Source organism: Suricata suricatta, chromosome 13 (assembly GCF_006229205.1).
Source record: "Suricata suricatta isolate VVHF042 chromosome 13, meerkat_22Aug2017_6uvM2_HiC, whole genome shotgun sequence".
NCBI lineage: Eukaryota > Metazoa > Chordata > Mammalia > Carnivora > Herpestidae > Suricata > Suricata suricatta.
In genome coordinates this window covers 62,623,675-62,646,327 of record NC_043712.1, presented here as the reverse complement: position 1 = coordinate 62,646,327, position 22,653 = coordinate 62,623,675, and the positions used below count along the sequence as shown (strand labels likewise).

At 43.5% G+C, this 22,653-nt stretch overlaps 1 protein-coding gene across 2 annotated transcripts in view; it reads right to left on the bottom strand.

The window, feature by feature from the left end:
• PTCH1 (patched 1) overlaps nucleotides 1-22,653 on the bottom strand; it is a 63,632-nt gene that overhangs the window by 25,845 nt on the left and 15,134 nt on the right. For both annotated transcript variants that reach the window (XM_029920522.1, XM_029920521.1), the window contains 11 exons: nucleotides 16,018-16,207; nucleotides 12,396-12,465; nucleotides 12,216-12,307; nucleotides 10,634-10,832; nucleotides 10,217-10,338; nucleotides 9,297-9,444; nucleotides 8,339-8,470; nucleotides 7,768-7,923; nucleotides 7,034-7,132; nucleotides 6,158-6,283; nucleotides 99-217 (listed from right to left, as the gene is read on the bottom strand). In XM_029920522.1, coding sequence (XP_029776382.1) covers nucleotides 99-217; nucleotides 6,158-6,283; nucleotides 7,034-7,132; nucleotides 7,768-7,923; nucleotides 8,339-8,470; nucleotides 9,297-9,444; nucleotides 10,217-10,338; nucleotides 10,634-10,832; nucleotides 12,216-12,307; nucleotides 12,396-12,465; nucleotides 16,018-16,148 — 1,394 coding nt within the window. In that variant the 5' untranslated portion in view covers nucleotides 16,149-16,207. The remainder of the gene's footprint in view (nucleotides 1-98; nucleotides 218-6,157; nucleotides 6,284-7,033; nucleotides 7,133-7,767; nucleotides 7,924-8,338; nucleotides 8,471-9,296; nucleotides 9,445-10,216; nucleotides 10,339-10,633; nucleotides 10,833-12,215; nucleotides 12,308-12,395; nucleotides 12,466-16,017; nucleotides 16,208-22,653) is intronic.

Genomic DNA, 22,653 nt, shown 5'->3' with positions numbered 1-22,653 from the left:
CTCTGCCCGTTACCTCCCCTGCCTCCATCACGCTGACTTCTCTAAACCCTACCACTCTATACCCAACAAATACAGGTCCCAGCAGCCAGACACTGTACCTTGTAAAACAGCAGAAAATATCCAATCTCCTGTCCTCACGTCGATACAAATCCATGCTGAGAATCGCGGGAAAAATTAGCAGAACCATAGCAAAATTGAATACCACTACTACAGCTGCCTGGAAGCAGGGAAAAAAAAGTAGAGGTCACCAATATGCCATAGGACTGCCCTGAAAATAAAGACGTTTTAAACAACATCTTTCTTTCACTTCCTTACTGAAGTGTTTAAAGTTGAGATAGACGTTGGAGTTTCTTATCATTTTGTTTCTCTTCCATCATTAAGAGACCATCTGACTAGAATAGCCCTCGTCATTCTGATCCTTTCCACCTCTTAGAATTTCATGAACCCATGATGTACAAACACAGGAATGAAATGAACGTTTTGCTAGCAACCTAACCAAACCAAATCTACAAAAGCAGAATACAGAATATACTTGAGATGTTTAATTTAAAACAAACATTCCCCTTTCAGAACATTTCTAAGAGTTTCACGCAACTCTGATTTTATACTTAGAATATTTATATGTAAAGTAGATTGGGTATATCAAAATGTCACCTTTAAAACATGAAATACAATTTCAGACACATCCCCTGAGGTTTTTAATAGGCACATTCCAAATAGCCTCCGGAGTAGCCTGTGGGGTATGTGAGCACAGTAACATAAAAGGTCAAGGAAAGTAAGGCAGAAAGAAATTCCTGTGTGTGATTATAGTATGGAGAATAAATAAGTACAGATTCAAAAGTCACTCCATAACCTAGAATAAACATGGGGCTAGATTCTGTAGTGTTTTGGCAAGTCTCCTGCTGACCCAGGAAAAATTACACAATTGGGCTGTTAATAGGGAAAGTCAACAGATGACAGTTAAAAGGGCTCTCCTATTCAGACCAGCGTGGAAAGAAGCGGCACAATAAAGAAAAAAAGCAACTAGAATGCTAATAACCAAGAAATCATCAGAAAACTTTTTGAAAATTAAAAACTCTTAGGAAGTTTTCCAAAGAACTATTTAGTTCTAAAACATTCTCCAACTGGGTAAATGTCTCCAGGTGAGAAAAAAAACCTGAGACCTAACAGGTCTAATTGTGAATTTATGCTCAAGGTGAGAGAGCAAGCCTGAGTTCTGGAAAGGTACCTTTCAATTATGAATTCCCTGCCAAGTCTACAAAACCAAAAAATAATCATGTCTTCTAAAAATTACACAACCCTTCTCAGTCTCCTTCGAGACTCCTCATCAACTCAAAATATATGAAAACCTGTGAACTAATGTATGGAAGGTCGGACTTGTTTCAGTAAACAAAACACTATTTTGCCTGGAGGATTCGTCCAAGAGGCAAATACTTTAAAAAGAAAAGGCAAGGTACTGAAAGCTGGGTTCTAAAGACAAAAAGAGAAATAGGTCAAAATCCTGTTGTTCTCCAAGGACTCACACAGCCAGCCCTTTAAGCAAATTATGATTCAGGTTGATCAATACAGTAATTAAAGCTTGCACAGGGTTTCAGAACAGCTCAGAGGAGGGAAGAACATGCAAGTGCAGGTGCGGGTGCGTGTGGGGATGGCGGGTGGAGGGTGGTCAAGGCAGGTACTTGGGGAGGTGAGGTGTAGAAGACAAAAATAGGACTCTGGTGGGGCCAGGGAGGAAGGATGTGCCATGTGGAGGAAATCAACCAGCGGTGTCTGAGGGGGACATGTAAAATTCTGCTGAGGGAAAGAGAAGGGAGTAAAAGGGGGAGCAATGGAGCAATGGGAGACCAGGGAGCTAACACAGGATTCATCCAGTCCTCACAGCAACCAGGCCGGCCATTATGACTGCTGTTGACACTATTACCCAACAGTGCAGTGCAGAGAATGATCACCTGCCTCAGGTTACAGAGTAAATTGAATTTAAACACAGGCTTGATGTCAAAGCCCTCAGCCTAACTGAGACACAGGCTGGGTTAGGACTCCTGACCAATCCGACCTCGGGGGTCTTGGGAAGAGCAGGTTTGATTCTCAAGGAGATTTCTCAGGAAAATTCAGTCCCAGAGGTGGAATCCCTTAGCTTTACAGGCATGTTCAGAGTTCAGGGGTGGAATGCAGACTGAACACTGGGCCTCTCACTCTGGACAGAAGTTCCTGAGGTTGAGGAACACAAGTGGCCCAGGTGGTCTGGGCTGAATGACATCCAATGCCTCTACAGTGCCTGCGGAACGCATCTGGTATCAGCCGTATCCACCAGAGGGGTCTGTGGAGGAAATGGAGAACCCCAGAACTCCAAAGTTCCCGCCTTCACTTACTGTCGAGTGGCAGATTACATACGTAGGGAGGACATATACTGACAAGACAATGACCCAGCTTCCAGGACCTGTTCAAGTGCACTAACAGTAAATACCAATTGTGAGGTCATCTCAGCAAGGGACACATGTCATTGCTGGGGCAAAGGGGAATTTAAGAAATTGTAAGAAAATCTGAAAACATGATGGGGATGATTTGCTCTGTTAATCAATTCTAATTCCAGTCCTTAAAGGAAATGTCCCTATCCCTCTGCATTCCACAGTGCAAAGCACCCATGGTGGCCCTGCTGTGACACGGAGACAACCTGGCCCTATGTAGTGGGGCCCTCACCGAAACCCTTGTACTGTCTGGAACAAATAGGCATTCTGTTCTGGGAGTTCTCACTGAAAACAAACACCATTCAGTTACCAGCAAAGCCCAGTGCAGGGTACTGGTTCCCAAAGAATTAGATGATGACACTACTTTCTGGTACAAAGGTGGTATTCAGACAGATGGATGGGGACTGACCAGGAGGTCTAAGATGGTTTCTGTGGGGAAAACATAATTCTATTAATTTTTGTAAAGTTAGACAACTGGAAAACTTCCACAGGAAAAAATCCTAAATTAACATGGATTTATTATTGGACAGAACCACTGTGGATCTCTCTTTTGAGGCTGAATCTGTAATATCCTGAAAATATAGACACAAATGAATACCCAAAGGCACTAAAAAAATGTCGTTCACTAAAAGAAAGAGAAGCTTCATAATGGTCAGTTTTGAATGTCAATATATCTAAAAGGAAACCAATGTAAATTTCTGATGGTTCTTGCAAAAATCGTGGCACATTCTCTTTTCTTTTTACATTATCTTCTTTTTCTTTCCTTTGCTTTGCTTTTGTTAGTTTTTTGACAGAGAATGAGCCAGTGCTATGGGGAGCCAGCCTTTAATAAATGAAGACTCCTGCAAGTCCTCAATTTTCTAAAGTGGTAGCCCAGTGGCTTGGAATAGAAATGCAAATCCCATAGTACTCATCTCTACTCGGTAAGGTGCTTACCTTGGGAGAACTTAGCGCACTGGAGTTTCTAAAAGGCGTAAGGAAAACTCATGTAGCTTTTCAGCACCACACCATAGGATATCATTAAAGGAGAGTATGTCTTGATGAATCATCAGTGTGTACTGAGAGAGGAGAGGAGAAAATGAGAGAGACACACAGAAGAAAAGAAGGAGTGTGAGGCAGAACAGAAATAAAGAACAGTGAGAAAAAGGCAAGCAGAAAAGGAGAGGCAGGAGACAGGGTCCCACTAATCCAAGGAGTATAACAATTTCTCAATACTAGAATCTGCTATATATGCAACCAGAATGGGAGACCAAATGCAGGGACACAGATGCCTGTGCAAAAAGGCATTCCAGAACTTTGGTTGCACCCATAACTTAGCGGGCAACATCCACTCATCTTCCACATTACTGAGCAGTTAGATTTTCATTTCCCTGCGCTTTGGTCATTAAAGGTTTACCTTTATTCGTTAATTCACTCACTACTTCTATTCATATACATATATATGTATATGTATATTTTAAATAATAAACCCTTTTTCTTTGGCGGGTGGTGGTCATAGTGACTGATACAAGAATCTTTTTTCCTGTTCTGTCTTACACTAAATATTAAATAAGTCTAGCATCCCAAATGCAGTAGGATCATTACTTGCTTGGGTCTTTATTAGCCATTAGTGAAATGAAATTCAGATATCAAGACTGCAGAAGGGCAAAGTCTGTTGACAAAAGTATAAAGAGAAACATCTTTATCATCTGTCCATTTCTCTTCCTGGTCACAATCACCTTTCGGTGATTAACAAGAGTAAAGCAGCATCAAGAAGCTGGCTGTACTAATGGCTTAAAAAGTGACACCAAAGGTAGTTTCCTTTAAAAACCTGGCCATTTTGGGGCACCTGGGTGGCTCAGGCAGTTAAGTGGCTAACTTCAGCTCAGGTCATGAGGTCTATGAGTTTGAGCCCCGCGTCGGGCTCAAAGCCTAGAGCCTGCTTCAGATTCTGTATGTCTCTCTATCTCTGCCCCTTCCCTGCTTGCTCTCTGTCTCTCTCTCTCTATCTCAAAAATAATAAACATTAAAAATAAAATAAAAACCTGGCCATCTCATAAATTACAAAGCATACTGTAAGAGAAAAAGGGGGAAAGCCACTGCTTCTCTCTTGGAAAATAGCCGAAGCTTGAAAATTTGAATTTAATTCACAAAACTGCAATAGTGTCTTTGAGATATCAAAACCCAAAACCATCTCGGGCTCAGGAAGACCACAGCTCAAAGTGGGCGGTGGGCTTTCACCTGCTGTGCTGACCCATTTCTGGATCCCTGGGGGCTTCAAGCAGCCAGCCCTGCAGGCCATGCACAGACCAGATGGACCATAGCCATGGCCCCAGCTGAGGGAGCTCTCCATTCCTACTGGTCATATAAGCCATCTCTTTGTTCAGAAAATATCTTAATGGCCTCTATGTGCGAAAGGGCCTCGTTTTGAAGGAGAACAATGCAGGAGAGCCAAACTGCTCTGCATAAGGAAGGAAGAGTCTTTTTGTGTAGCCTGAGAAGGGACTAGGAGACTACAAGAAGGGAGAGGAAAGGATGGAAGAGACTGTGGGGGAACTAGGGAGAGAGGTGGCAAGCAAGGGCCCACCAATGAACCTACTGCAGGCAGAGGGTGGCCAATACATTTGCACAGTGGAAGTTAATGCAGCTGGCCCCTGAATACCAAAGGTTGGAAATGTACAGGTCCACTTAGAGGCTGACCGTTTTCAATAAATACAGCACAGCACTGTAAAAGTACTTTCTCTTCCTTAGGATTTTCTTAATAACATTTCCTTCTCTGGTTTACTGTAAGAATATAGTATGTAACACATGTAACATAAAATATGTGTTGACTGTTTATGTTATCAGTAAGGCTTCCAGTCAACAGCTGCTATTAGTAGTTGAGTTTTGGGACAGTCAAAAGTTATACACAGGGGCACCTGGGTGGCTCAGTCAGTTAAGCATCAGACTCTTCATTTTGACTCAGGTCATGATCACACAGCTGTGAGACGGAGCCCCATGTAGGATTCAGGGCTGGATGTGGAGCCTGCTTACAATTCTCTCTCCCTCTCCTTCTGCCTCTCTCTTTCTCTCTCTCAAAAAACAAAAGAAAACAAAAAACAACTTATATGTAGATTTGACTGCAGGAATGGGGGAGGATCTACACCCCATTATAACCCCCATGTTGTTCAATTCTAAGTGATCACCTAGCCTGGTCTATACTACAACCTCATCTTCATAGTCAATGAAGTCTGTTCTGTACAACTGCCTTGGGTCGAGGCTGCTTTAGGGAAACAGAAAGAGGGCGGCATGTTGAGGCTGAGGTGGCCATGAGGAAGGGGAGTAAGCCCAGGAACTGAGTGGGATTTAGAAGCAGGGACTGCGAGGAGCTGGCTGCACTGTGGATGAGACCAGAGGACTTCTGGGTATCTGGAGCAGGGGCTTACCAGCATCCTATTTGAAGCAGCCCTGGTGCCCTTTTGGTTTAACTGTAAAGGCCACTCCCTAAGGCACCAGGTCTCAGGGACACCCAGGCCATAAGCATCCGCCTACTGGCATCTGGGCTACAGGACTGAAAGGAAGGTTAGAACCCTGGGCTGTCAGTGTTATTGCTTAAAGAAGCACCCACCCACAGGAGCTCCATATGCTGACACACTACAGTGGTACTGGGAGTGTGTTAATGGAGAAAAGGTGATGTGGGGTGCTCACCACAGGTTTCATCACTGGAGACTCACCTGCAGAGAGAATGCCCGCAGAGCGGGAATTGGGATCAATGCGGCCATGAAGAAGGCAGTGACGTTGCTGATGGATGTGAGGGCCACGCTGGCTCCTGTGCGCTTGAGGCACTCCCCAGTCCTATCCTGAGCATGAGAAACCACAGTGCTGAGAAGTGCACAGGGCACAGTGCCCTGCGAGCATAGGCCGTGTGAACAACTCACATATATGACAAGGAAAGACAGCAGAGAGTCGATAATGCTGACCTCGGGGTATAAGAAAGAAAGGCCAATCTCTGCCTTACCCCCTAACACTGGCATTGAGAAAATTCTCAGTACTATCTACATAGTCATGTGTTGTTTGTGGCTCCGATGTCCAAAGCACAGAGCTGCCAGATAATGATTTAAGTAAAATTTTCAGATTTAAAAGGTGTGGGGGAGGGCGCCTGGGTGGCTCAGTTGGTTAAACGTTCTCACTTGATTTCAGCTCCAGTCATGATCTCACGGTTCGTGAGTCCCAGCCCCGCATCGGGCCCTGTGTTGAAGGTGTGGAGCCTGCTTGGGATTCTCTCTTTCTCTCTGTCCCTTCCTCAACTGCTCTCTCTCTCTCTCCCAAAATAAATAAATAAACAACAACAACAAAACAACGTGGGGAAGGTATGATGGGGACAAAGTGAAACACACGCGCACACACAAAACAGAAAAATAAATCTGGGCCTTAGAGTAAGTATTCTGAGAGTCTTCTAACTTCTTTTACTTACTTAGAGCCAGTACCCTCTACTGACTTGGGACTGAAGTATTTACTGGGCCAGATTAAAGAAAATTAGAGGACAAAAACTCAAGAGCAGAGGGGAGCTTGGCTATCCCCAAAGTTTTCTTCCTTTGTTTTTCTATTACCTCAAAAGGGATTCTTTTATTCTGTCCTGTTTCACTAAATGCATGTGCCAGAAGGAAGACGTCATCGACACCAACACCAAGAGCAAGAAATGGCAAAACCTGCAGCAAAAACAAAAGGCAATGGATTAGACGTGTGAAGCCCAATTCTGTTCATTTTTGAGCCCTTGAAAACGCTGCCCCCAGAACCCCCCAAGTTCCCCAAAGGACAACTCATGGGTAGGATCTAGTTTTCTCTGAGGCTTAAATCCCCCAGATTGAGCCGTTTCAGCACACAGGAGATTTTGTTCATTTCTATTTCTAAGCCTTGCTACATTTTTTAAAGCTAATAAATGAGAAGGAATCTAACTCCTGGAAAGCAGGGGTTCCCAGAGCATGAGCCCTGGACCAGCATTGTTGAGAAGCGGTGACCGGAGACTCGGGATAGAGCCCTGCAATCTGAGTTGTTCAAGTCCTCTAGGCGACTCTAGCAAACACCTAAGTTTGAGAATCACGGCTCTAATAAATGGTCTTAATTTCAATGATAAGTGAAGTGTCTCTACCAAGCAACAAGCCTATTCAGATCCCAGTCCACTGCCAAGTGCTCCACTTTGGGGCAGTACCCCCTCCCCCGAAGTGTGGCATCTTTGTGGCAAAGGCCAAAAGACTCTTTAGGTGACAGGGACACATAGGAGGCCACTGGGCCAAGCCTAGGGAGGGGTGTCAACAAACAAGTGGATGGATGGCTCCTTTAGTACCTGAGTTGTTGCAGCGTTAAAGGAAATCCCGATCAATGAGCACAGGCCCAATCCTGCAGCCACTGACAGTGCAACCAACAGGACGCCAGCCAGCCCCACGGCACCCTGGGACTTGGAGCAGTCCCAGCGCAGCATGGTTAAACAGGCATAGGCAAGCTGCGAGCAGAACCACAGGGTGGGGGGCAGGTGAAGGAACGAAAGGGGGTTGGGGGGCAGGGGGGAGACACAAAACAAACACCAAACATTAGAATGTATAAGGATTCTAATGTTTTCCCCCACCCATCACCCCAAACCAAAAAGTAGAACTCATTGAATCCAACAACAAGAAAAAATTTACATTACAGACATCACATGAAATGATACAAGTCAGAGATGGGCAAACTGCAAATGGGAGAAAATGCTTTACATGACCACTTTTGAAACCGTTATGAAGCTGAGCTCTCTCTGTCTTGGATGCACGTGTGTGTTAAGAGCAGTTAAAAAGCAGGAGCGCTCATGGAAAGATAAAAACTAAAAAACCACACCAACCGCCCCCCCCCCCGCCCCCACTGAGAACTGAATTCAGTGTTACCATCAGTAAGTAGCCACTGGCCACTCGGATGACACTGACATCAGAGAAGGACTTGAGGATGTCGTCCAGGGTCGTCGTGGTAAAGGAAAGCACCTTCTGTGTGGAGTTCGGAGCAACACTTTGATGAACCACCTGTGGTTACAACATAAGGATAAAGTCCAACATGGAATTAAAGCTTCGATGGGCTTAGATAGCACAGACCTTGGGGGACATGCCCCCTCCACTCAACCCTCACTTTTTTCTGATGCATTAAAAAGAGTTCAACATGATCCAGGTTTGAACTTGGACTAACATGAAATGACCCTGGGCCTGGGACAATGAAGGCCATTGCTAATCAGGTGAGAATCTGGTGCTGCAGTGAGCCAGAGTCCTTGAAGCCTACTCTGCGCTTTATTTACTCCACACATTCTCCTCTCTGCGACTGTACAACTGATCTGTGGGTCCCCTCGGCTCCCCACTAACCCTAAACAACTCATTCCTATGGCCACTCCTCCCAACTTCATTTGCTGGCCACTTTTAAAAGGTCACATGCAGCTCTGCAGAGGTCACTGCTTGGGAAACAAAGGCCAGCTCCTGTCACATGACCTAACCAAAGGGACTGCAGCTGTGAATGGATTCTATACCTTGCTAATGTTTTCCAGACACCTTTTCTTGCTAACCAAGTGTTGTTATCTTGTTTTTTTTCTAAACACTGTTATGCCTTAGCTCTGGAGTTCAGAACTGGTTCACTCAGTTTCAGGCTTCCCTATTAGAATTAGCATCACCCAGACATAAAGATTTTCAATGTCTCGGAAAGGAAGAAAAGTTTCTATACACCAAGTCCCCAAAATGACAATTTGTTTTGAAAATAAATTCTAATGAAAAAAAATGTTTTAAAACATTGCTAAAATGAAGTATTTAGTAACTAAGGGGTCTGTGCCCAGATTCAAAAATGGGCGCCACAATGCCAACAATTTACCTCCACGTACGTCCGCTGCCAAGCCTCCAGGATGGCTGCTGCCTTGTCCTCGTTCCAGTTGATGTGTGACACATACTCATACCCCTTGAAGTGTTCGTACATTTGCTTGGGAGTCATTAACTGAAACATGGTCTGCAGGGCATGGGCACTGTGACAGGCGGTAAAGACACAACATGAGCATTTCCAGGAAGTAGTTCTCACTGCTTAAAATCATAAACCAGCGCCCCCAACTCACTTTGGCCATTCTCTTCTTCTATATGAGCACATGTTTCCATTAAACAGGGACCTGATGGTTATTTTATTTAATAGATTGATGTACCATATTAAAGGTATAACCTTACAAACCTTTTACAGATATACCCCGAAATTAAATTAATAGGCAATTTCCTTTCTCAGTTTCTATTCAGTGAAACAGGAAGGGTAGGGGAGTCGATAGCTTGACCAGATATGCTGGGCTCAGCACTGCATGCTTGCCTGTGCAGAAATCCCAGACGACGGCTCTCCCAAGGGACAGATCCCAGACAGAGAGCCTGATGCTTGACAGAGCGGAGTTCGAAAGTGCACAGAGGATCATTCTTGTTGAGCTGTCACAGCATTTCACCCCCCTGGTTATGACCAATGTCGCCTGCCCACTTTGTACTTGCCCCAATTTTCTACCTAACAGGTCTTCTAAAGACCTGCAGTCACTAACTATTCTTGATGAAAACAACAAATCTCCTCTTGAAAAATTCCCCACAAGGTGTTCTTTCAAGATGGTCTGGTCCAGTAATATTTCCTAAGATTCTATTACAGCAGGCGGCTAGCTAGGATGACAGTTAGGTATTAATACAAATACACTTGCAGATGTCAGAAGGGAAGTGGTTTCTGAGGAAAGGACAAAAAATAGATGGCTCGGATTTTTCCTCCGTATGCTAAATTACCTGACAAGCTTCCCGGCGCTATTCCTGACTGTGCCACCCACAATCAGTTCCTCCTGCCAGTGCATATACTTTCTGGATAATCCATGACATCCACCGTTCAAAACAAGGGCCACATCAAGAGGCTAAAATAAAAAGACAGCCACATAATTATGGGAATCAGTAGGCAGGTCACATGCCTTGCTAAAATCCAGTGCTTTAACGGCTTATTTGTTTCAGAGAGAACATTAATACCAAGGCTAATGAGGGGGCGTATGGCAAATCTTACAGCAAAATTTAGCTCTATAAACAAACTTAGCTCCATAGACAAAAAACGGTTGTTGAGAATCAAATCTTAAAAATGAAAATAATAGAATCAAAATGGGGAAAAGACACCAAGTTTTTCTCTGTCTCTAGGGAAGAATCAATGACTGTACTCACTTTGGTTGCATTTTTGTTGGGGGCGGTGGCAGGGCAGTCTGGATCAGCCGGGTTGAGGCAGGGCCGGTCCATGTAACCATGACCAACTTGGGCCTTATTCAGCATTTCCTCCCAGCTGTCCACTTGATAGTTTATTTTCTTTAACTCTTCTAGGAATTCCAAAGGGTCAAAGTTTGTCCACTGCAAAGGAGGCTTACCTCTGTGAAAGAAATTAGGATGCGAAACCATGAAAAGAGGCTCCCAAACCTCTTTTCCAAGCCTCCAAGACCGTGTATATTGTGTCTGGATTGCACGAGGCTTTTTGGTAGTGCTGCAATTCTGGGACCCTGGCATACAAAATAAATGCTCCTTTCCAGTGTATCTGTGCAAACCTGAGTCAGGAAAGTAATTCATGAATAAAAACGCCAAACAGAGAGCTTGTAAATTAATAAGGAGATCAAAGAATCTTTCCTGGCTGATATGTCATATTTAATACCTAGAATAAGAATTAGTCAAAGGGGCACTTCCTAGCATAAGACTGAGATCCAAAATTAGTGGGGGTGGGAGGCAGAGGGAATCACAATGTCAAATTAGCACTTGCCAGCCTAATAAATACTTTGTAAATGTCATCAATCAAAATATTTGATCTCCATTACCTTTAATAATCCCATACTTATGAGCTCTCTCTGACAGCCTGGCAGTCGACCCCGAAAGCCCCCCGCTGCCTCTGCCATCACCACCATCAAGGCCACTTCCCTCCACACTCACTTTTGAATTTGTGCTGTTGACAGACCAGAAAGGCTTTTGGCTGCCTGTTATGTGGTTCAAACCACACTGTAGCTGCTTAACCAGGCTGAAGTCATTATTCAGAATCTCCCAACCAGAAAACACAAAACCCCTTATTTCCCATCTAAAACTGTACACTGAAGGTCAGGGTATGGCCACTGCAAATTGCTTTTGCAGATATGTGCAAGCTAGGACAGAAACAATAACCCAAGCACGAACTCTTGCATAATTAACTGAAAATGTCTACACTGATTAACAATTATTCCTTAAACGACGCTGTGTATATAATATCCAACTGCTAAACTGTGAAGCCCCTACCACGGCCATCAAAGATAGCGGATTTCCCCCTTTAAATGCCATTAACGTGATCCAAAGAAAGGCCAGTATTTTACTTCACAGGAAGATCTTGAACTTTAATTCAATATGTTTAATTCTGACATGTATGCACTAATAAATTCTCTGCTTAAAAAATAAACTAAACCTATGGAAGGGCTTGGTCAGTAAAACTGCAAACATTTTATTAAAGAGTTAAAAATCATACATACTCTGAAACAATTTGCATTTTATTTGCATATAAATAGGTTGGTTAAAATGAATGAAATTTAATGATGCCTTCAGAACTTTTTATTTGAAAAGAGGAAAAACATTCTGCTGAAGTCCCCTTTCCCCCAACTATTCATTCAAAAAAGGCCCAGGGAATTGCAATGTTTTTATTTCTTGTTCAAAACTGAAATAGAATAAACAATGGTGAAGTAACATCATAGAAATATTCTAAAGTTCAGAAATCAGACATCAGAAAATGTTATCACACACTTACAGTAGGTACGCGGTCCCAGATTGTAACTTTGCCCCTTCCCAGAAGCAGTCCAAAGGTGTAATAATTAAACAAGGGTAAAGATATTCTATTATCTGTCAAAGTTCAAAATAGGACACATATTAGGGTAATGCATACCATTGAAGACTTTTTGAGAATTGTATGCAAAAAAAGAAAATATACCTGATCCATATAACCTGTTTCTGTGATTAGTTCTCCGGATTTATAACACAAATGTTCCAATTTCCACTGCCTGTTAAAAGAGAGAGACTAATATTTCTCACTGTAATAAAGTATGGAAATCCGTGCAACATCAGAACTATAAAACATATAGAAAGAACTGCAATTTCTATCACTTTTAGGTATCTGTCAAAATGAACACAACTTTTGGCAAGACTCAACAAGCTTACTTTAATGAATAGATAATACTCAATTGTAAGTAACATGTGGGTGTCTATGTAAATGAATGCTACCAAAGTACTTGAAAAGTCCTGTTTTCTTAAGTGCTTTCCCAATAATCTTGTTTACACCATTAATCTGCTTTTCTACAAACACTGAACAACTTCAGGGCAGATAATTCAGAGTTGAGTTATAACAAATTCAAAATAAGTGGAGACTAATTAGTAAGGTTTATAATGCATTAACATATATTCAGGTGGGAAAATATAACTGACTTTTTTTTCACTGTCAGTTAATGTCCTTATTAATAGACAGTGTTCAAAATGAATTCTACTCTGAACCATGAATGCTGTAAACAGCATTGCCAGGTAGACAGATTTCCTACTTTACAGTTTTTTGTTTTTGTTCTATAGAAATGTTATTAAGTACACTGATTGCCAATTTTCTCTATTATCTATCATCTATCTATAGAATACTACAAAATTCTGACATCTCTAGAAAAATGCTCTATAAGCACATACCTTTCCAAGTGTATCAGGGAGATTAACTTGAAAAAAGAAATTTGGAAAGGATAGGGATGGGAAATCCAAGAGAAAAAAAAATGAGTCGCTCTAAACTGCTCTATTTTATTGGTCTCCTTTTTCATTCTTTTTTATTGGTCACCCAAAGGAATGTTCTGGACTTAGCCCTCTTCCCTGTGGAACCTTCACATCTATCCCTCAGGCTCCTCACTGAAATGTCATACCTTCCCATTGGCCTTTTTTTTTTTTTTTGGCCCAGTGCTATTGAAAATGACCCCTTTCTCATGAACTGTTGATCTGATCTGCTTGACACATGGAGCACCTGGACTGGGGAGTGTCCGTGTTTGGCTCTGTATGTGCCCATCTATAATGATATCTTTCCTCTTTCTAACTAGACCATTGGCTCCTGAATGCAGGGCCCAAGTTTCCATCCATCCTTCCATCCACTCACACACCCCCCCACCCACCTATTCATGCATCCATGTGTATGTTTATATTGAACTCCACATAGCATCAACACAGCCCATCTAGCATGAGTGGATTATCAATATCACTTGATCAGTGAACTCATTTATACTTGCTTGAGAAGGGCATGGCTGTGCCTTAAAACAAACCCTGGCTTGGAGCCAGAAGAAAGGGTTTGAAAACTGGCTCTAGTGTTTAAAAAATTGTGTGAACTTGGATAAATGTTCTAATTAATCTAATTCCTGGTTTTCTCACCTAAAAATGAGATGGGTTGAACTAGATGTTCTTGAAAGCTCATTCTAACACATAGAAGTCCTCTCGTTCCATCCCAGGTTAAGAATATACTTTCACTATATGGACACTCACATCTTCCTCTTAAGTGTGTAACTAACAAGTTCGTCAAGGTAGGGTCCCACTGTGTTAAGAATGGGTCAGCATGTTTACAGTGGCCCTGGACCTTACTTCTGGGCAGATTCCTTAGAGGGTCTCCACTTGCAAGTTCTGCAAAACTGCCCTGGAGACTTGCTTCCACCGTGGAACGGGAGGGATGTGCTGGTAAGATTGGGAGGTGCTCCTGCTGGGGATTTACCCAGAGGATGCGGAAGTGCTGAGGCACAGGGGCACATGCACCCCGGCGTTCACAGCGGCACTGTCCACAACAGCCACATCATGGAAGGAGCCTAAATGTCCATCACCTGATGAGTGGATCAAGAACATGTGGTATATACACACAACGGACTACTACATGGCACTGAGAAAGAATGAAATCGGGCCATGTGTAGCAAAGTGGATGGGCCTCGAGGGTGTCATGCTAAGCGAAATAAGTCAGGCGGAGAAGGACAGATACCATATGTTTACACTCATAGGTCTAACAGGAGAGACCTAACAGAGGTCCATAGGGAGGTAAAGGGGGAAAGAGAGTTGGGGAGAAAGAGGGACACAAATCATGAGAGACTTTTGAATACTGAAAACGAACCGAGGGCTGAAGGGAGAGGGGGAGGGGGGATGGGGTTCATGGTCATGGAGGGGGGGCACTTGTGGGGAGAAGCACTGGGTGTTATATGGTAACCAGTTTGACAATAAACTATTATAAAAAAGAAGATTGGAATGTGCTCACTGGCCAAGTGTGCCTGACAAAATGCTAGAATACCTCCTTACGTTTTCCTTTTCATACATTATATATCTTTTTCTCAGAACCTCCTGAGGATAACAGACAGCACTTGATCAGTAATTGACTTTACAGATGAGGAAACAAGAGCAAAGCTATGTGACTCCAGCTGGACTCTAGGGTTCTATCCCAGCTAGATGGGTCTTAGAGACAATCCAGTTAAGACCATGGGGAATGGAGGTTACCGTAGCAGGGACAAGTACAGATTTTCCTTTTATTCTCTCTCCTCATTCTCCCTGGCCACTGAATAGGTCTATAGTGGCACTTCCTCACCTCTCCTATGAAAACCTGTATCATCAACCACTAAGTTAAGAGGTGAGGGATAGGTTGGGGTTAGGCAGATGCCAACTGAGTGGTACCCTGAAAACAGGGTTTAGGGATTGTCATTCCAATAGTTCAGGGAGAAGATCCAAGTCAAACATATCAATCTGGCAGTTATCAATCAACAAACTCTGATCTAACTGCTGGGGTTGAAGGATGGACAAGACGTGGCCCTGACCTGAATAACATACTGTTTAAATAAAGAAGGACTGTCAGTTTCATTCCAGAACTCTTCATATGTTTTTATTATACCCACAGTATTGTTAATTTAATTTTGAAACTAAAGGGAAATATTTTGTAAAGCTGTATTATGAGTCCACCATATCTGCCTACATGTCAGCAAGAATTCACAACAGTAACTCAACCTGCTATAAGCTTTGTGACAAGTACCAACTGTGAGTATCTGTGGTGAATACAAAGTAACCAGAAGTAAATTTTCTTTTATTTTTATCATTCTTTTAAAATTTTTTTCATGTTTATTTATTTTTGAGAGAGAGAGAGTGATGCAAGTGAGGGAGGGACAGAGGGCAAGGAGACACAGAATCTGAACCCACGAACTGCAAGATCGTGACCTGAGCCTAAGTCAAATGCTTAACCAACTAAGCCACTCAGGTGTCCCTCTTTTCTCATTCTAAGTTGACTAAAGGCAATTCAAAATGTAATTGCTCCAAAAAGATCTTAAGCATGAAAGATCTTCAGAATGGCTGATAGCCACCCAAATGGCTGCTTGAACACTCATATTCATTTGGGTAGATAGTGCCACGATAGCGAAAATACTTCATAGCGTATATGATCTGTTACTAAACTCTAGAAATGAAATTCAAGATTTAAGAAAACCACATTTATTAGAAACTACTTAAACTAACACTTGAAGCTTATATCCAGTGCAACCACTTTTAGTAAAACCAGCAGCCTCTTCCTGCCACCTTACCTGTTGTACATATATACATGGACTCGGCTGGCCTGGAGTGCCGAGTCCAGGTGCTGTCGGAGAGCTTCGGTGGTCAGGACGTTAGCACCTTCTTCTTTCGGGGTCTGAATCATGAGTTGAGGATTAAACATAGCCTCCTCTCCAATCTTCTGCCGAGTATAGTTTAATTCGCGACTTACTCGTCCACCAACTGACAAATATGTACAGGGTTCAATTAGAACAGCAATATCCCCGTGAATTCATGCTCTGTTATCTCACGAAGAGGGACAGGATACGTGATAAATTATATCTGGTCATGAAAACGTAGGGCTGATGTTTGGGGGGTAACATTCACTTTATTATTATTGGCAATGTTCATTTCACCAATAAAAAAACAAACAGAAAAAGTACTCACTAAGCCTATGAGCAACTGTCCTGACTGTTGCACACTTGCTTTGTGCACCTTCTAACTAATGCGCCAGATGTATAAAGGGGGAGGGGGAAGGAAAACTTGAGACACCTTTTCCTAGCAGACCAGACCAAATACCCCTGTTACAATTTCTTTCACTTGTGTAAACAATGTGCCCCTGCAGCACATTTCAAGATAAATGGCTTCAATTTACACTCTTCTCCTAAATAATCTAGCAAAGGTAAGAAGGAAATGTTTCTCCCTGTTGAAAAAGAAACAAAGAAAGGAGGCAAATGTGTGTTTGGCAGAAAACTTGCCAGGAGAAGATAAATAATGTGATTCACATCAGATGTACTTGAGAGGAACCAAATGTATCGGCTGTGGCCAGGACAGCCAGTCTCTGGGTCCTGGCTCTATCAGACTCACCTGGTCAGCGTCCTGGAAACAAAGGTGCCAGGTTCTGAGTTGCCTGTGAGCAGACAGCCTGTGTTCCAGAAGCTCCCCAGGTGATCCTGAACCCGCTGCAGAGACTAGAAGCCTTGCCCAAGTAGCAACTGGCTCTCTAGGAGGCCGGCCACAGTGAGCATGCTCCAGGCCAGGGCAATAAGGTATAATTTTTGCTTTCCTTCTCAGGTCTTAGGTTATATTCCAATTATGGTTTTAGAATAAGCCAACCTCAGAATGCTGGACCTGCCTGGGAGGTATGGGGGGAAGGGAGTTTCACTCCCCAATAGGGTAGTCATGTGGGGATGCAGTTGGGAATGCTCTGGAGAATGTGCTTTGATCCAGTATGGTCACAGGGAAGAGGCTGTTCCAGAAGGGCCCAGGAGGGAGGCAGAGAAAGAATCCTAGAGCAGCACCACATGCCCTTCTCCCACTCCCTACACACACACTCCAAGGCCACCTGATCAGTCTGAACAGTGAGTCTGAAGAGTTCCTAAAGTCACTGGTAAGTTGTATATTTACTGGAAAACAGACCTTCAGCTACAGTGTAGAAAGAGCCTTCAGCAATCATGGTAAGCTTTCCCACGAGGAGGAATCCTTTTTCTTCAAGTTTAGCATTCAAGGACATAAACATTTGGTTTGGGCAAGTAAGTAAGTACTGGGAACAGCGGGCTGTTTAGTTCTCTTGGCATATTTTATAAACAAGGGGGCAGGCTAAAAAGCAAATAATGCCCTCATTAGGAAAGCTAGTCCAGATTCACAGACTGGCAGGATCATGTGCTCGGGTCCACACAGATGGCCAAGGCCACTGCGGAATACTATGAGGTGAGGCCGAACACACTGCTGGGTGTGTCAAAGAGGATAAAGGACGGGAGGGTGAGGGAGAGGAGACCAGGAGTGGGGAGGGGCAAGGAAGAATGGGGAGGGACAGAGAGAAGGAAATTACCAATCGGTTAGGTTACAGAGAGTATTAAGACTCCTTCTGCAGAAAACTTTGACAAATGCCCTAGGGAATTGCTGAGGCTCCAGCAATCAATTTGAAGTTAAAGAAAGACCACAGGAAAACATAGGAAACTTGCAACAAAGGATAAATTTACATGAAGTCCTGGGCCTTTTCAGGATGCTCTTCTAAAGCTGCCTGCAGGCAGGGTCTGGCTCCTTCCGGCAGGAATCACAATGCATTATTTCAACCAATTAACTAGTGCACTGAATTAGACTCAATCCACATTCTCTGGAGATAAAAAGGCCGTTTGAGGATATAAAGCCAAATTATTAGTCCAGAGGTCACTTCAGAAAAGCTACAGAGCTCCATGCCAAGGATCTCCAAATAGCCTTTTTGAAAAAAAGCTCAACTCCTTCCTTTTTTTCTGGCTATATGACATCAATGCCCCACACCTATAAATCATTTCTCTTTCTACCAGCTCCTCAAGCATATTGGCACAGCACATGATCCCTCATTCTGCTTACAAAGTCCTACCTTCTTTATTTTTCCTGAAGCTTAGAAGCTACAGGTGAATTAAACCACGAGGTAAAAACAAACAACCACCACTGAGTGGGACTGCAGACACCCACACCGGCCCCCCTGCAGTAGAGCAGCTGCCAGCTACCTGTAACCATAGGCGGGAAGGGGAGGACCCAAGAGACCAGCACACACAAAAATATAAAGATAGAATGCAAGGTTTATACTCCTGAAAAGAACTCTCTGCACTCTTCCAGACCAACCTCACAATGGAGCAATAATTTTATTACAGGGATTTTCAAAAATGATGCTATTTCCTACAAGATATAAAATGTACCTCAGGGGCCTTACACTGTCACTTTTAAGACACATATTTAAAGAAATGCATATGTTTTAATAATGGTGTCTATCATGTCTCTGGAACCGAAAATCTTTTTTTCTTCCTTCATGTCTTTGCTCTAGTGATAAATGTAATATTTTGCTAATGTGACAATCATTTTAAACCAAGACAAGCCTCTCATCATAGGTAGATTGGAACAACTGGAATTCAAAGACCCTGAATTCTAAAGTGTCCTCCAGCATCTACAATGTACCCTACTTTGAGTACCAGTTCAATTTGTTTTTACATATGACATGGCTGTATTTTATTTAACTAACATTCCACCTATTATTTTTGCAAAACTATTCAGTATCTTTAAAAAAGTTTCCTTGAACATCCCCTTTATGTGTCAAACAGTCCTAACACTCACCCAGCAAGCATATGAAGGTGCCTGCTGTGTGCTACACCGTGGGGTGCTGTGGGGGGTGAGACCAGCATGTTCTCTTCTCGAAAAGGCGTGCTGGCCAGTGAAGCACACAGGCTACAAACAAGTCAATAGGATAATTTCATGGGATGACAAGCGCCACAGAAGAAACACAGATGGTGATGCCATGAGAGTTAGCGGGTGGTGTGGAAGGGGGAAGCCCCGTTCAAATGAAGCAGCCCGGGAAGACCTAAATGGGAGTAACATTCAGGCTGGCTTTGAAGAGCTGGGGGAACAGTGCCTGGGCAGAGGAACCAGCAACTGGAAAGCCCTCATGGCTGGCTTGCTGCAGGAAGAGAAAGGAGGCCAGTGTGGCTGGAGCGTGGTGAGACTACAATTATGTCATTCACTTGGTTGCACTGGTAGACTTAGCTCCTTCTCGGGTGTACAGATGTCATAAACTGCTCAGCATTCGTATGGCCTTACATCAGTATTCACCCACAGTGCTCTGGAACCAGCTACCAGAGACAGAAACCTCTCTGAACAGAGCAACTTTATGTGCTCCCCTGACTTTTGCTACCCTAGCAAATGCCTATCCTAAATCACAACAGGGTGACAGCCCAGAGCTGTTCTTTTCTTGCCAGTCTTCCTCATCACGCATGAGCAGGAGGCTCCGTCCGTGGGAAGCCCCACAGACCCCATTCAAGTGACTGAAGTTACAGGTTCAGTCTGGGGGAAATGGCTTTCCTCCCTTCTCTGTCCCATTTTCAAAGTCAAGGTTGTTTTTTATTTAAAAAATAATCTGTTCATGAAATACTGCATAATTATTTCCGACTCCTGAGCAGAATGAACCATAGGATCCAGTGTTTGTGATGTAGATGTATGAATGCTGACAGCCACTACTGCTGTGTGGTGGCTTACGAATAACGTTTACCCATTTCCCTTTTTGAGGGTTGTCACTATTTAATTTTTCTGCAAGAAACCCATATAATTAAAGACTTCCATGTGACAAAAAGATACGAAAACTTCTTGGTAGGGATCTGAATTAAAAAGCTCAATGCAAAAAAAAAATATGCATATTTATTAAATTGTGAAGTCCTCTTAGGTTCTTTTCCTTCTTGCAGGCAATAACTTTTAACGATAAAATAACAACTAAATTCTTTGGACAAGACATGAAAAATGTTATCTCAGGATCCTAGGACACAAAATAGCCTTTTATATTTGTGTATGTTTTCCATCTGCAAACCCATTTCCCACTCATTCTTTACCTATTTTTTTAAATTTTTTAAAAATGTTTTATTTATTTTTTGATACACAGAGAGACAGAGCATGAGAGGAGGAGGGGCAGAGAGAGAAGGAGACACAGAACTGGAAGCAAGCTCCAGGCTCTGAGCTAGCAGTCAGCACAGAGCCTGATGCGGGGCTCAAACCCACGAACATGAGATCTGACCTGAGCCGAAGTCGGAGGTTTAACCGACTGAGCCACCCAGGCGCCCCCATCCTTTACCTATTTATAAATATTCTGCTCAGTGCTGCTCCTTCATCAAGCTGGGGCAAGCTGACTGACTGGTCAGGTGGTGAGGACCAGGACCAGAAGGGCAGCACTGAAATTTGGGATGAGTCCCTGACACAGTTGGGACTCAGTAACCTTCTCTGTGAAACAGGATGAAAATGCTACTATTAACCTCGTAAGACAGCGCTGAGTATTAACAAGGTGTTACGAAATTTCCCAAACCCTGAACTGGGAGCTCAATGGGCATCTACTCATTCAGTTATTTATTCATTTATCACAGGGCATGTATCATCACCCTTATTTTACAGAAGAGGAAAAGAGGCTGCAATTGCCCAAGGTCACCCAGCTGAGAAGAGGTAGAAGCGACCCTCAACCTTGATTCCAACTGCCCTGAGAGCACCCTGTGGCTTCTGAGCACTAAAGACATGAGTCTAGAAGTGCGAATTCCATATACCATCTGTACTAGGGCTTTTAGAATGCATCAGAGTATTATACAGGACAACAGTCGGCATTTTTATTTAAAGGACAACATTGCCTCCCAGAGTGTTTACTGCCACTGAGGAGATAGTTTTTCAGTAGAACCTCATGGGTGGCAGTAACAGACCCCGTTTTTCTTGGGGTCCCCAGAGGGGCCTGATTTAGTGGAGGGGGGTAGAGAGATGAGGGCACACAGGTTTAGACCTCTTTACCTGCAAATTCTCCAGAAATTGGAGCCTTAAACCAATTTTTTGAAAGAGGTGGGGTAAAAAGCATCACTTCCCCAAGGAAGTTTTTGCTCAAGTTTTGCCAATCCTTTCCTCCCTAAATCAAACCATTATGGTTTGCCAAGGTGAAGAAGGGACAGCACAGGTAAGAAACCATTCCACGCAGAGGTTAGTGCCTCTGGGCCAGTGCTATTCCATTCCATGGTAGACACGAGATGTTCCCCTCATGATGTGCTCCCACCACGTACCATTCCTCAGCACAGTTTAATAAATGCCTGCGGCATTCACGCAAAAAACTTTTAGCAAAAGCTTATTGTGATCCACATAAAGGTGATCTGAGGGATCAAACGAAGTGTTTTTCCCAGTCAATTCCAAGTCCTTTCAGGGAGGCACCGCCCGCTGCCCACTTAGCTCGGCACACCAGGCGCATGCGCACACTCAGTGCGTCAGAGGAATGAATGAATGAACAGCTTCAATACAGAGCCTTGGGAACAGGCAGTCATCTGTATAAGATATTAATTCTCCCCAAAGCCTCAAAAAGTCAATCAGTCAAAACAAATGACCCTTTCAGCCTGAAAAGTACCCACTCAGAGTCCAATTAGGAAAATGGGGTCTGTGTATATGCAAGCAGAGCATTTGCATTTGATTAATCCCATGAATTATCTAACAGCCTCTAGAGAGATTTTTTTTTCTTCCCCTTTAGTTACTTCAGGTCCTTCTTTCAATGTTGCGATTAGTTATTGTGAGGGTGAAAACCTACAAATCTCCAAAGGGTGTAACTGCAAAATTATTAGCACCAGCTCATTTTCTAAATTGAAAAAAATGAAGATTCAGTAATTTGGGCAATTGGCTGAAAACTCCTGAGCTGTGAGTTTTAGTCAGTCTTCCAGCCATCTCTTTTATTCATGACTAGCCAACTGCTGCTTAAGCTTCTGGGCTGTTTTTCTCCTCGTGGGATTGTGCCCTTGGGTGTTGCCATGGGAAAATGCTAGAATCAGATAGCCCAAAGAGAATGTGTCTTCATGAAGTGAGCCCAGTGAGTGAAAACCACAAAAACAGGACAAGAGCAGGACACATCCCCACACCTCCCCGGGGACAGCTTGGGGAGGGGGCTGGTGGTGGGGAGGGTGGAACTCGTGGAAGGGGTGGCAGGCCTGAGCATGCACCTACCACAGGCCCCCACACCAGCTGTTTGTGGTGCCATCTGTTACCGCCCAGGCTGCTTCTCTGAATGGCTTTCCCTGAAGCTGCCCACTCACCCTGTCGGACACGATCAGGTCAGTCCAGCACTGTGCCCGCACTGGACCTGCTGCCTGCCACAGCTCCCCTACCCCCCACCTGGCATTATTTCCTGGGCCACCAGCTCCCAAGATCACACTGCATCT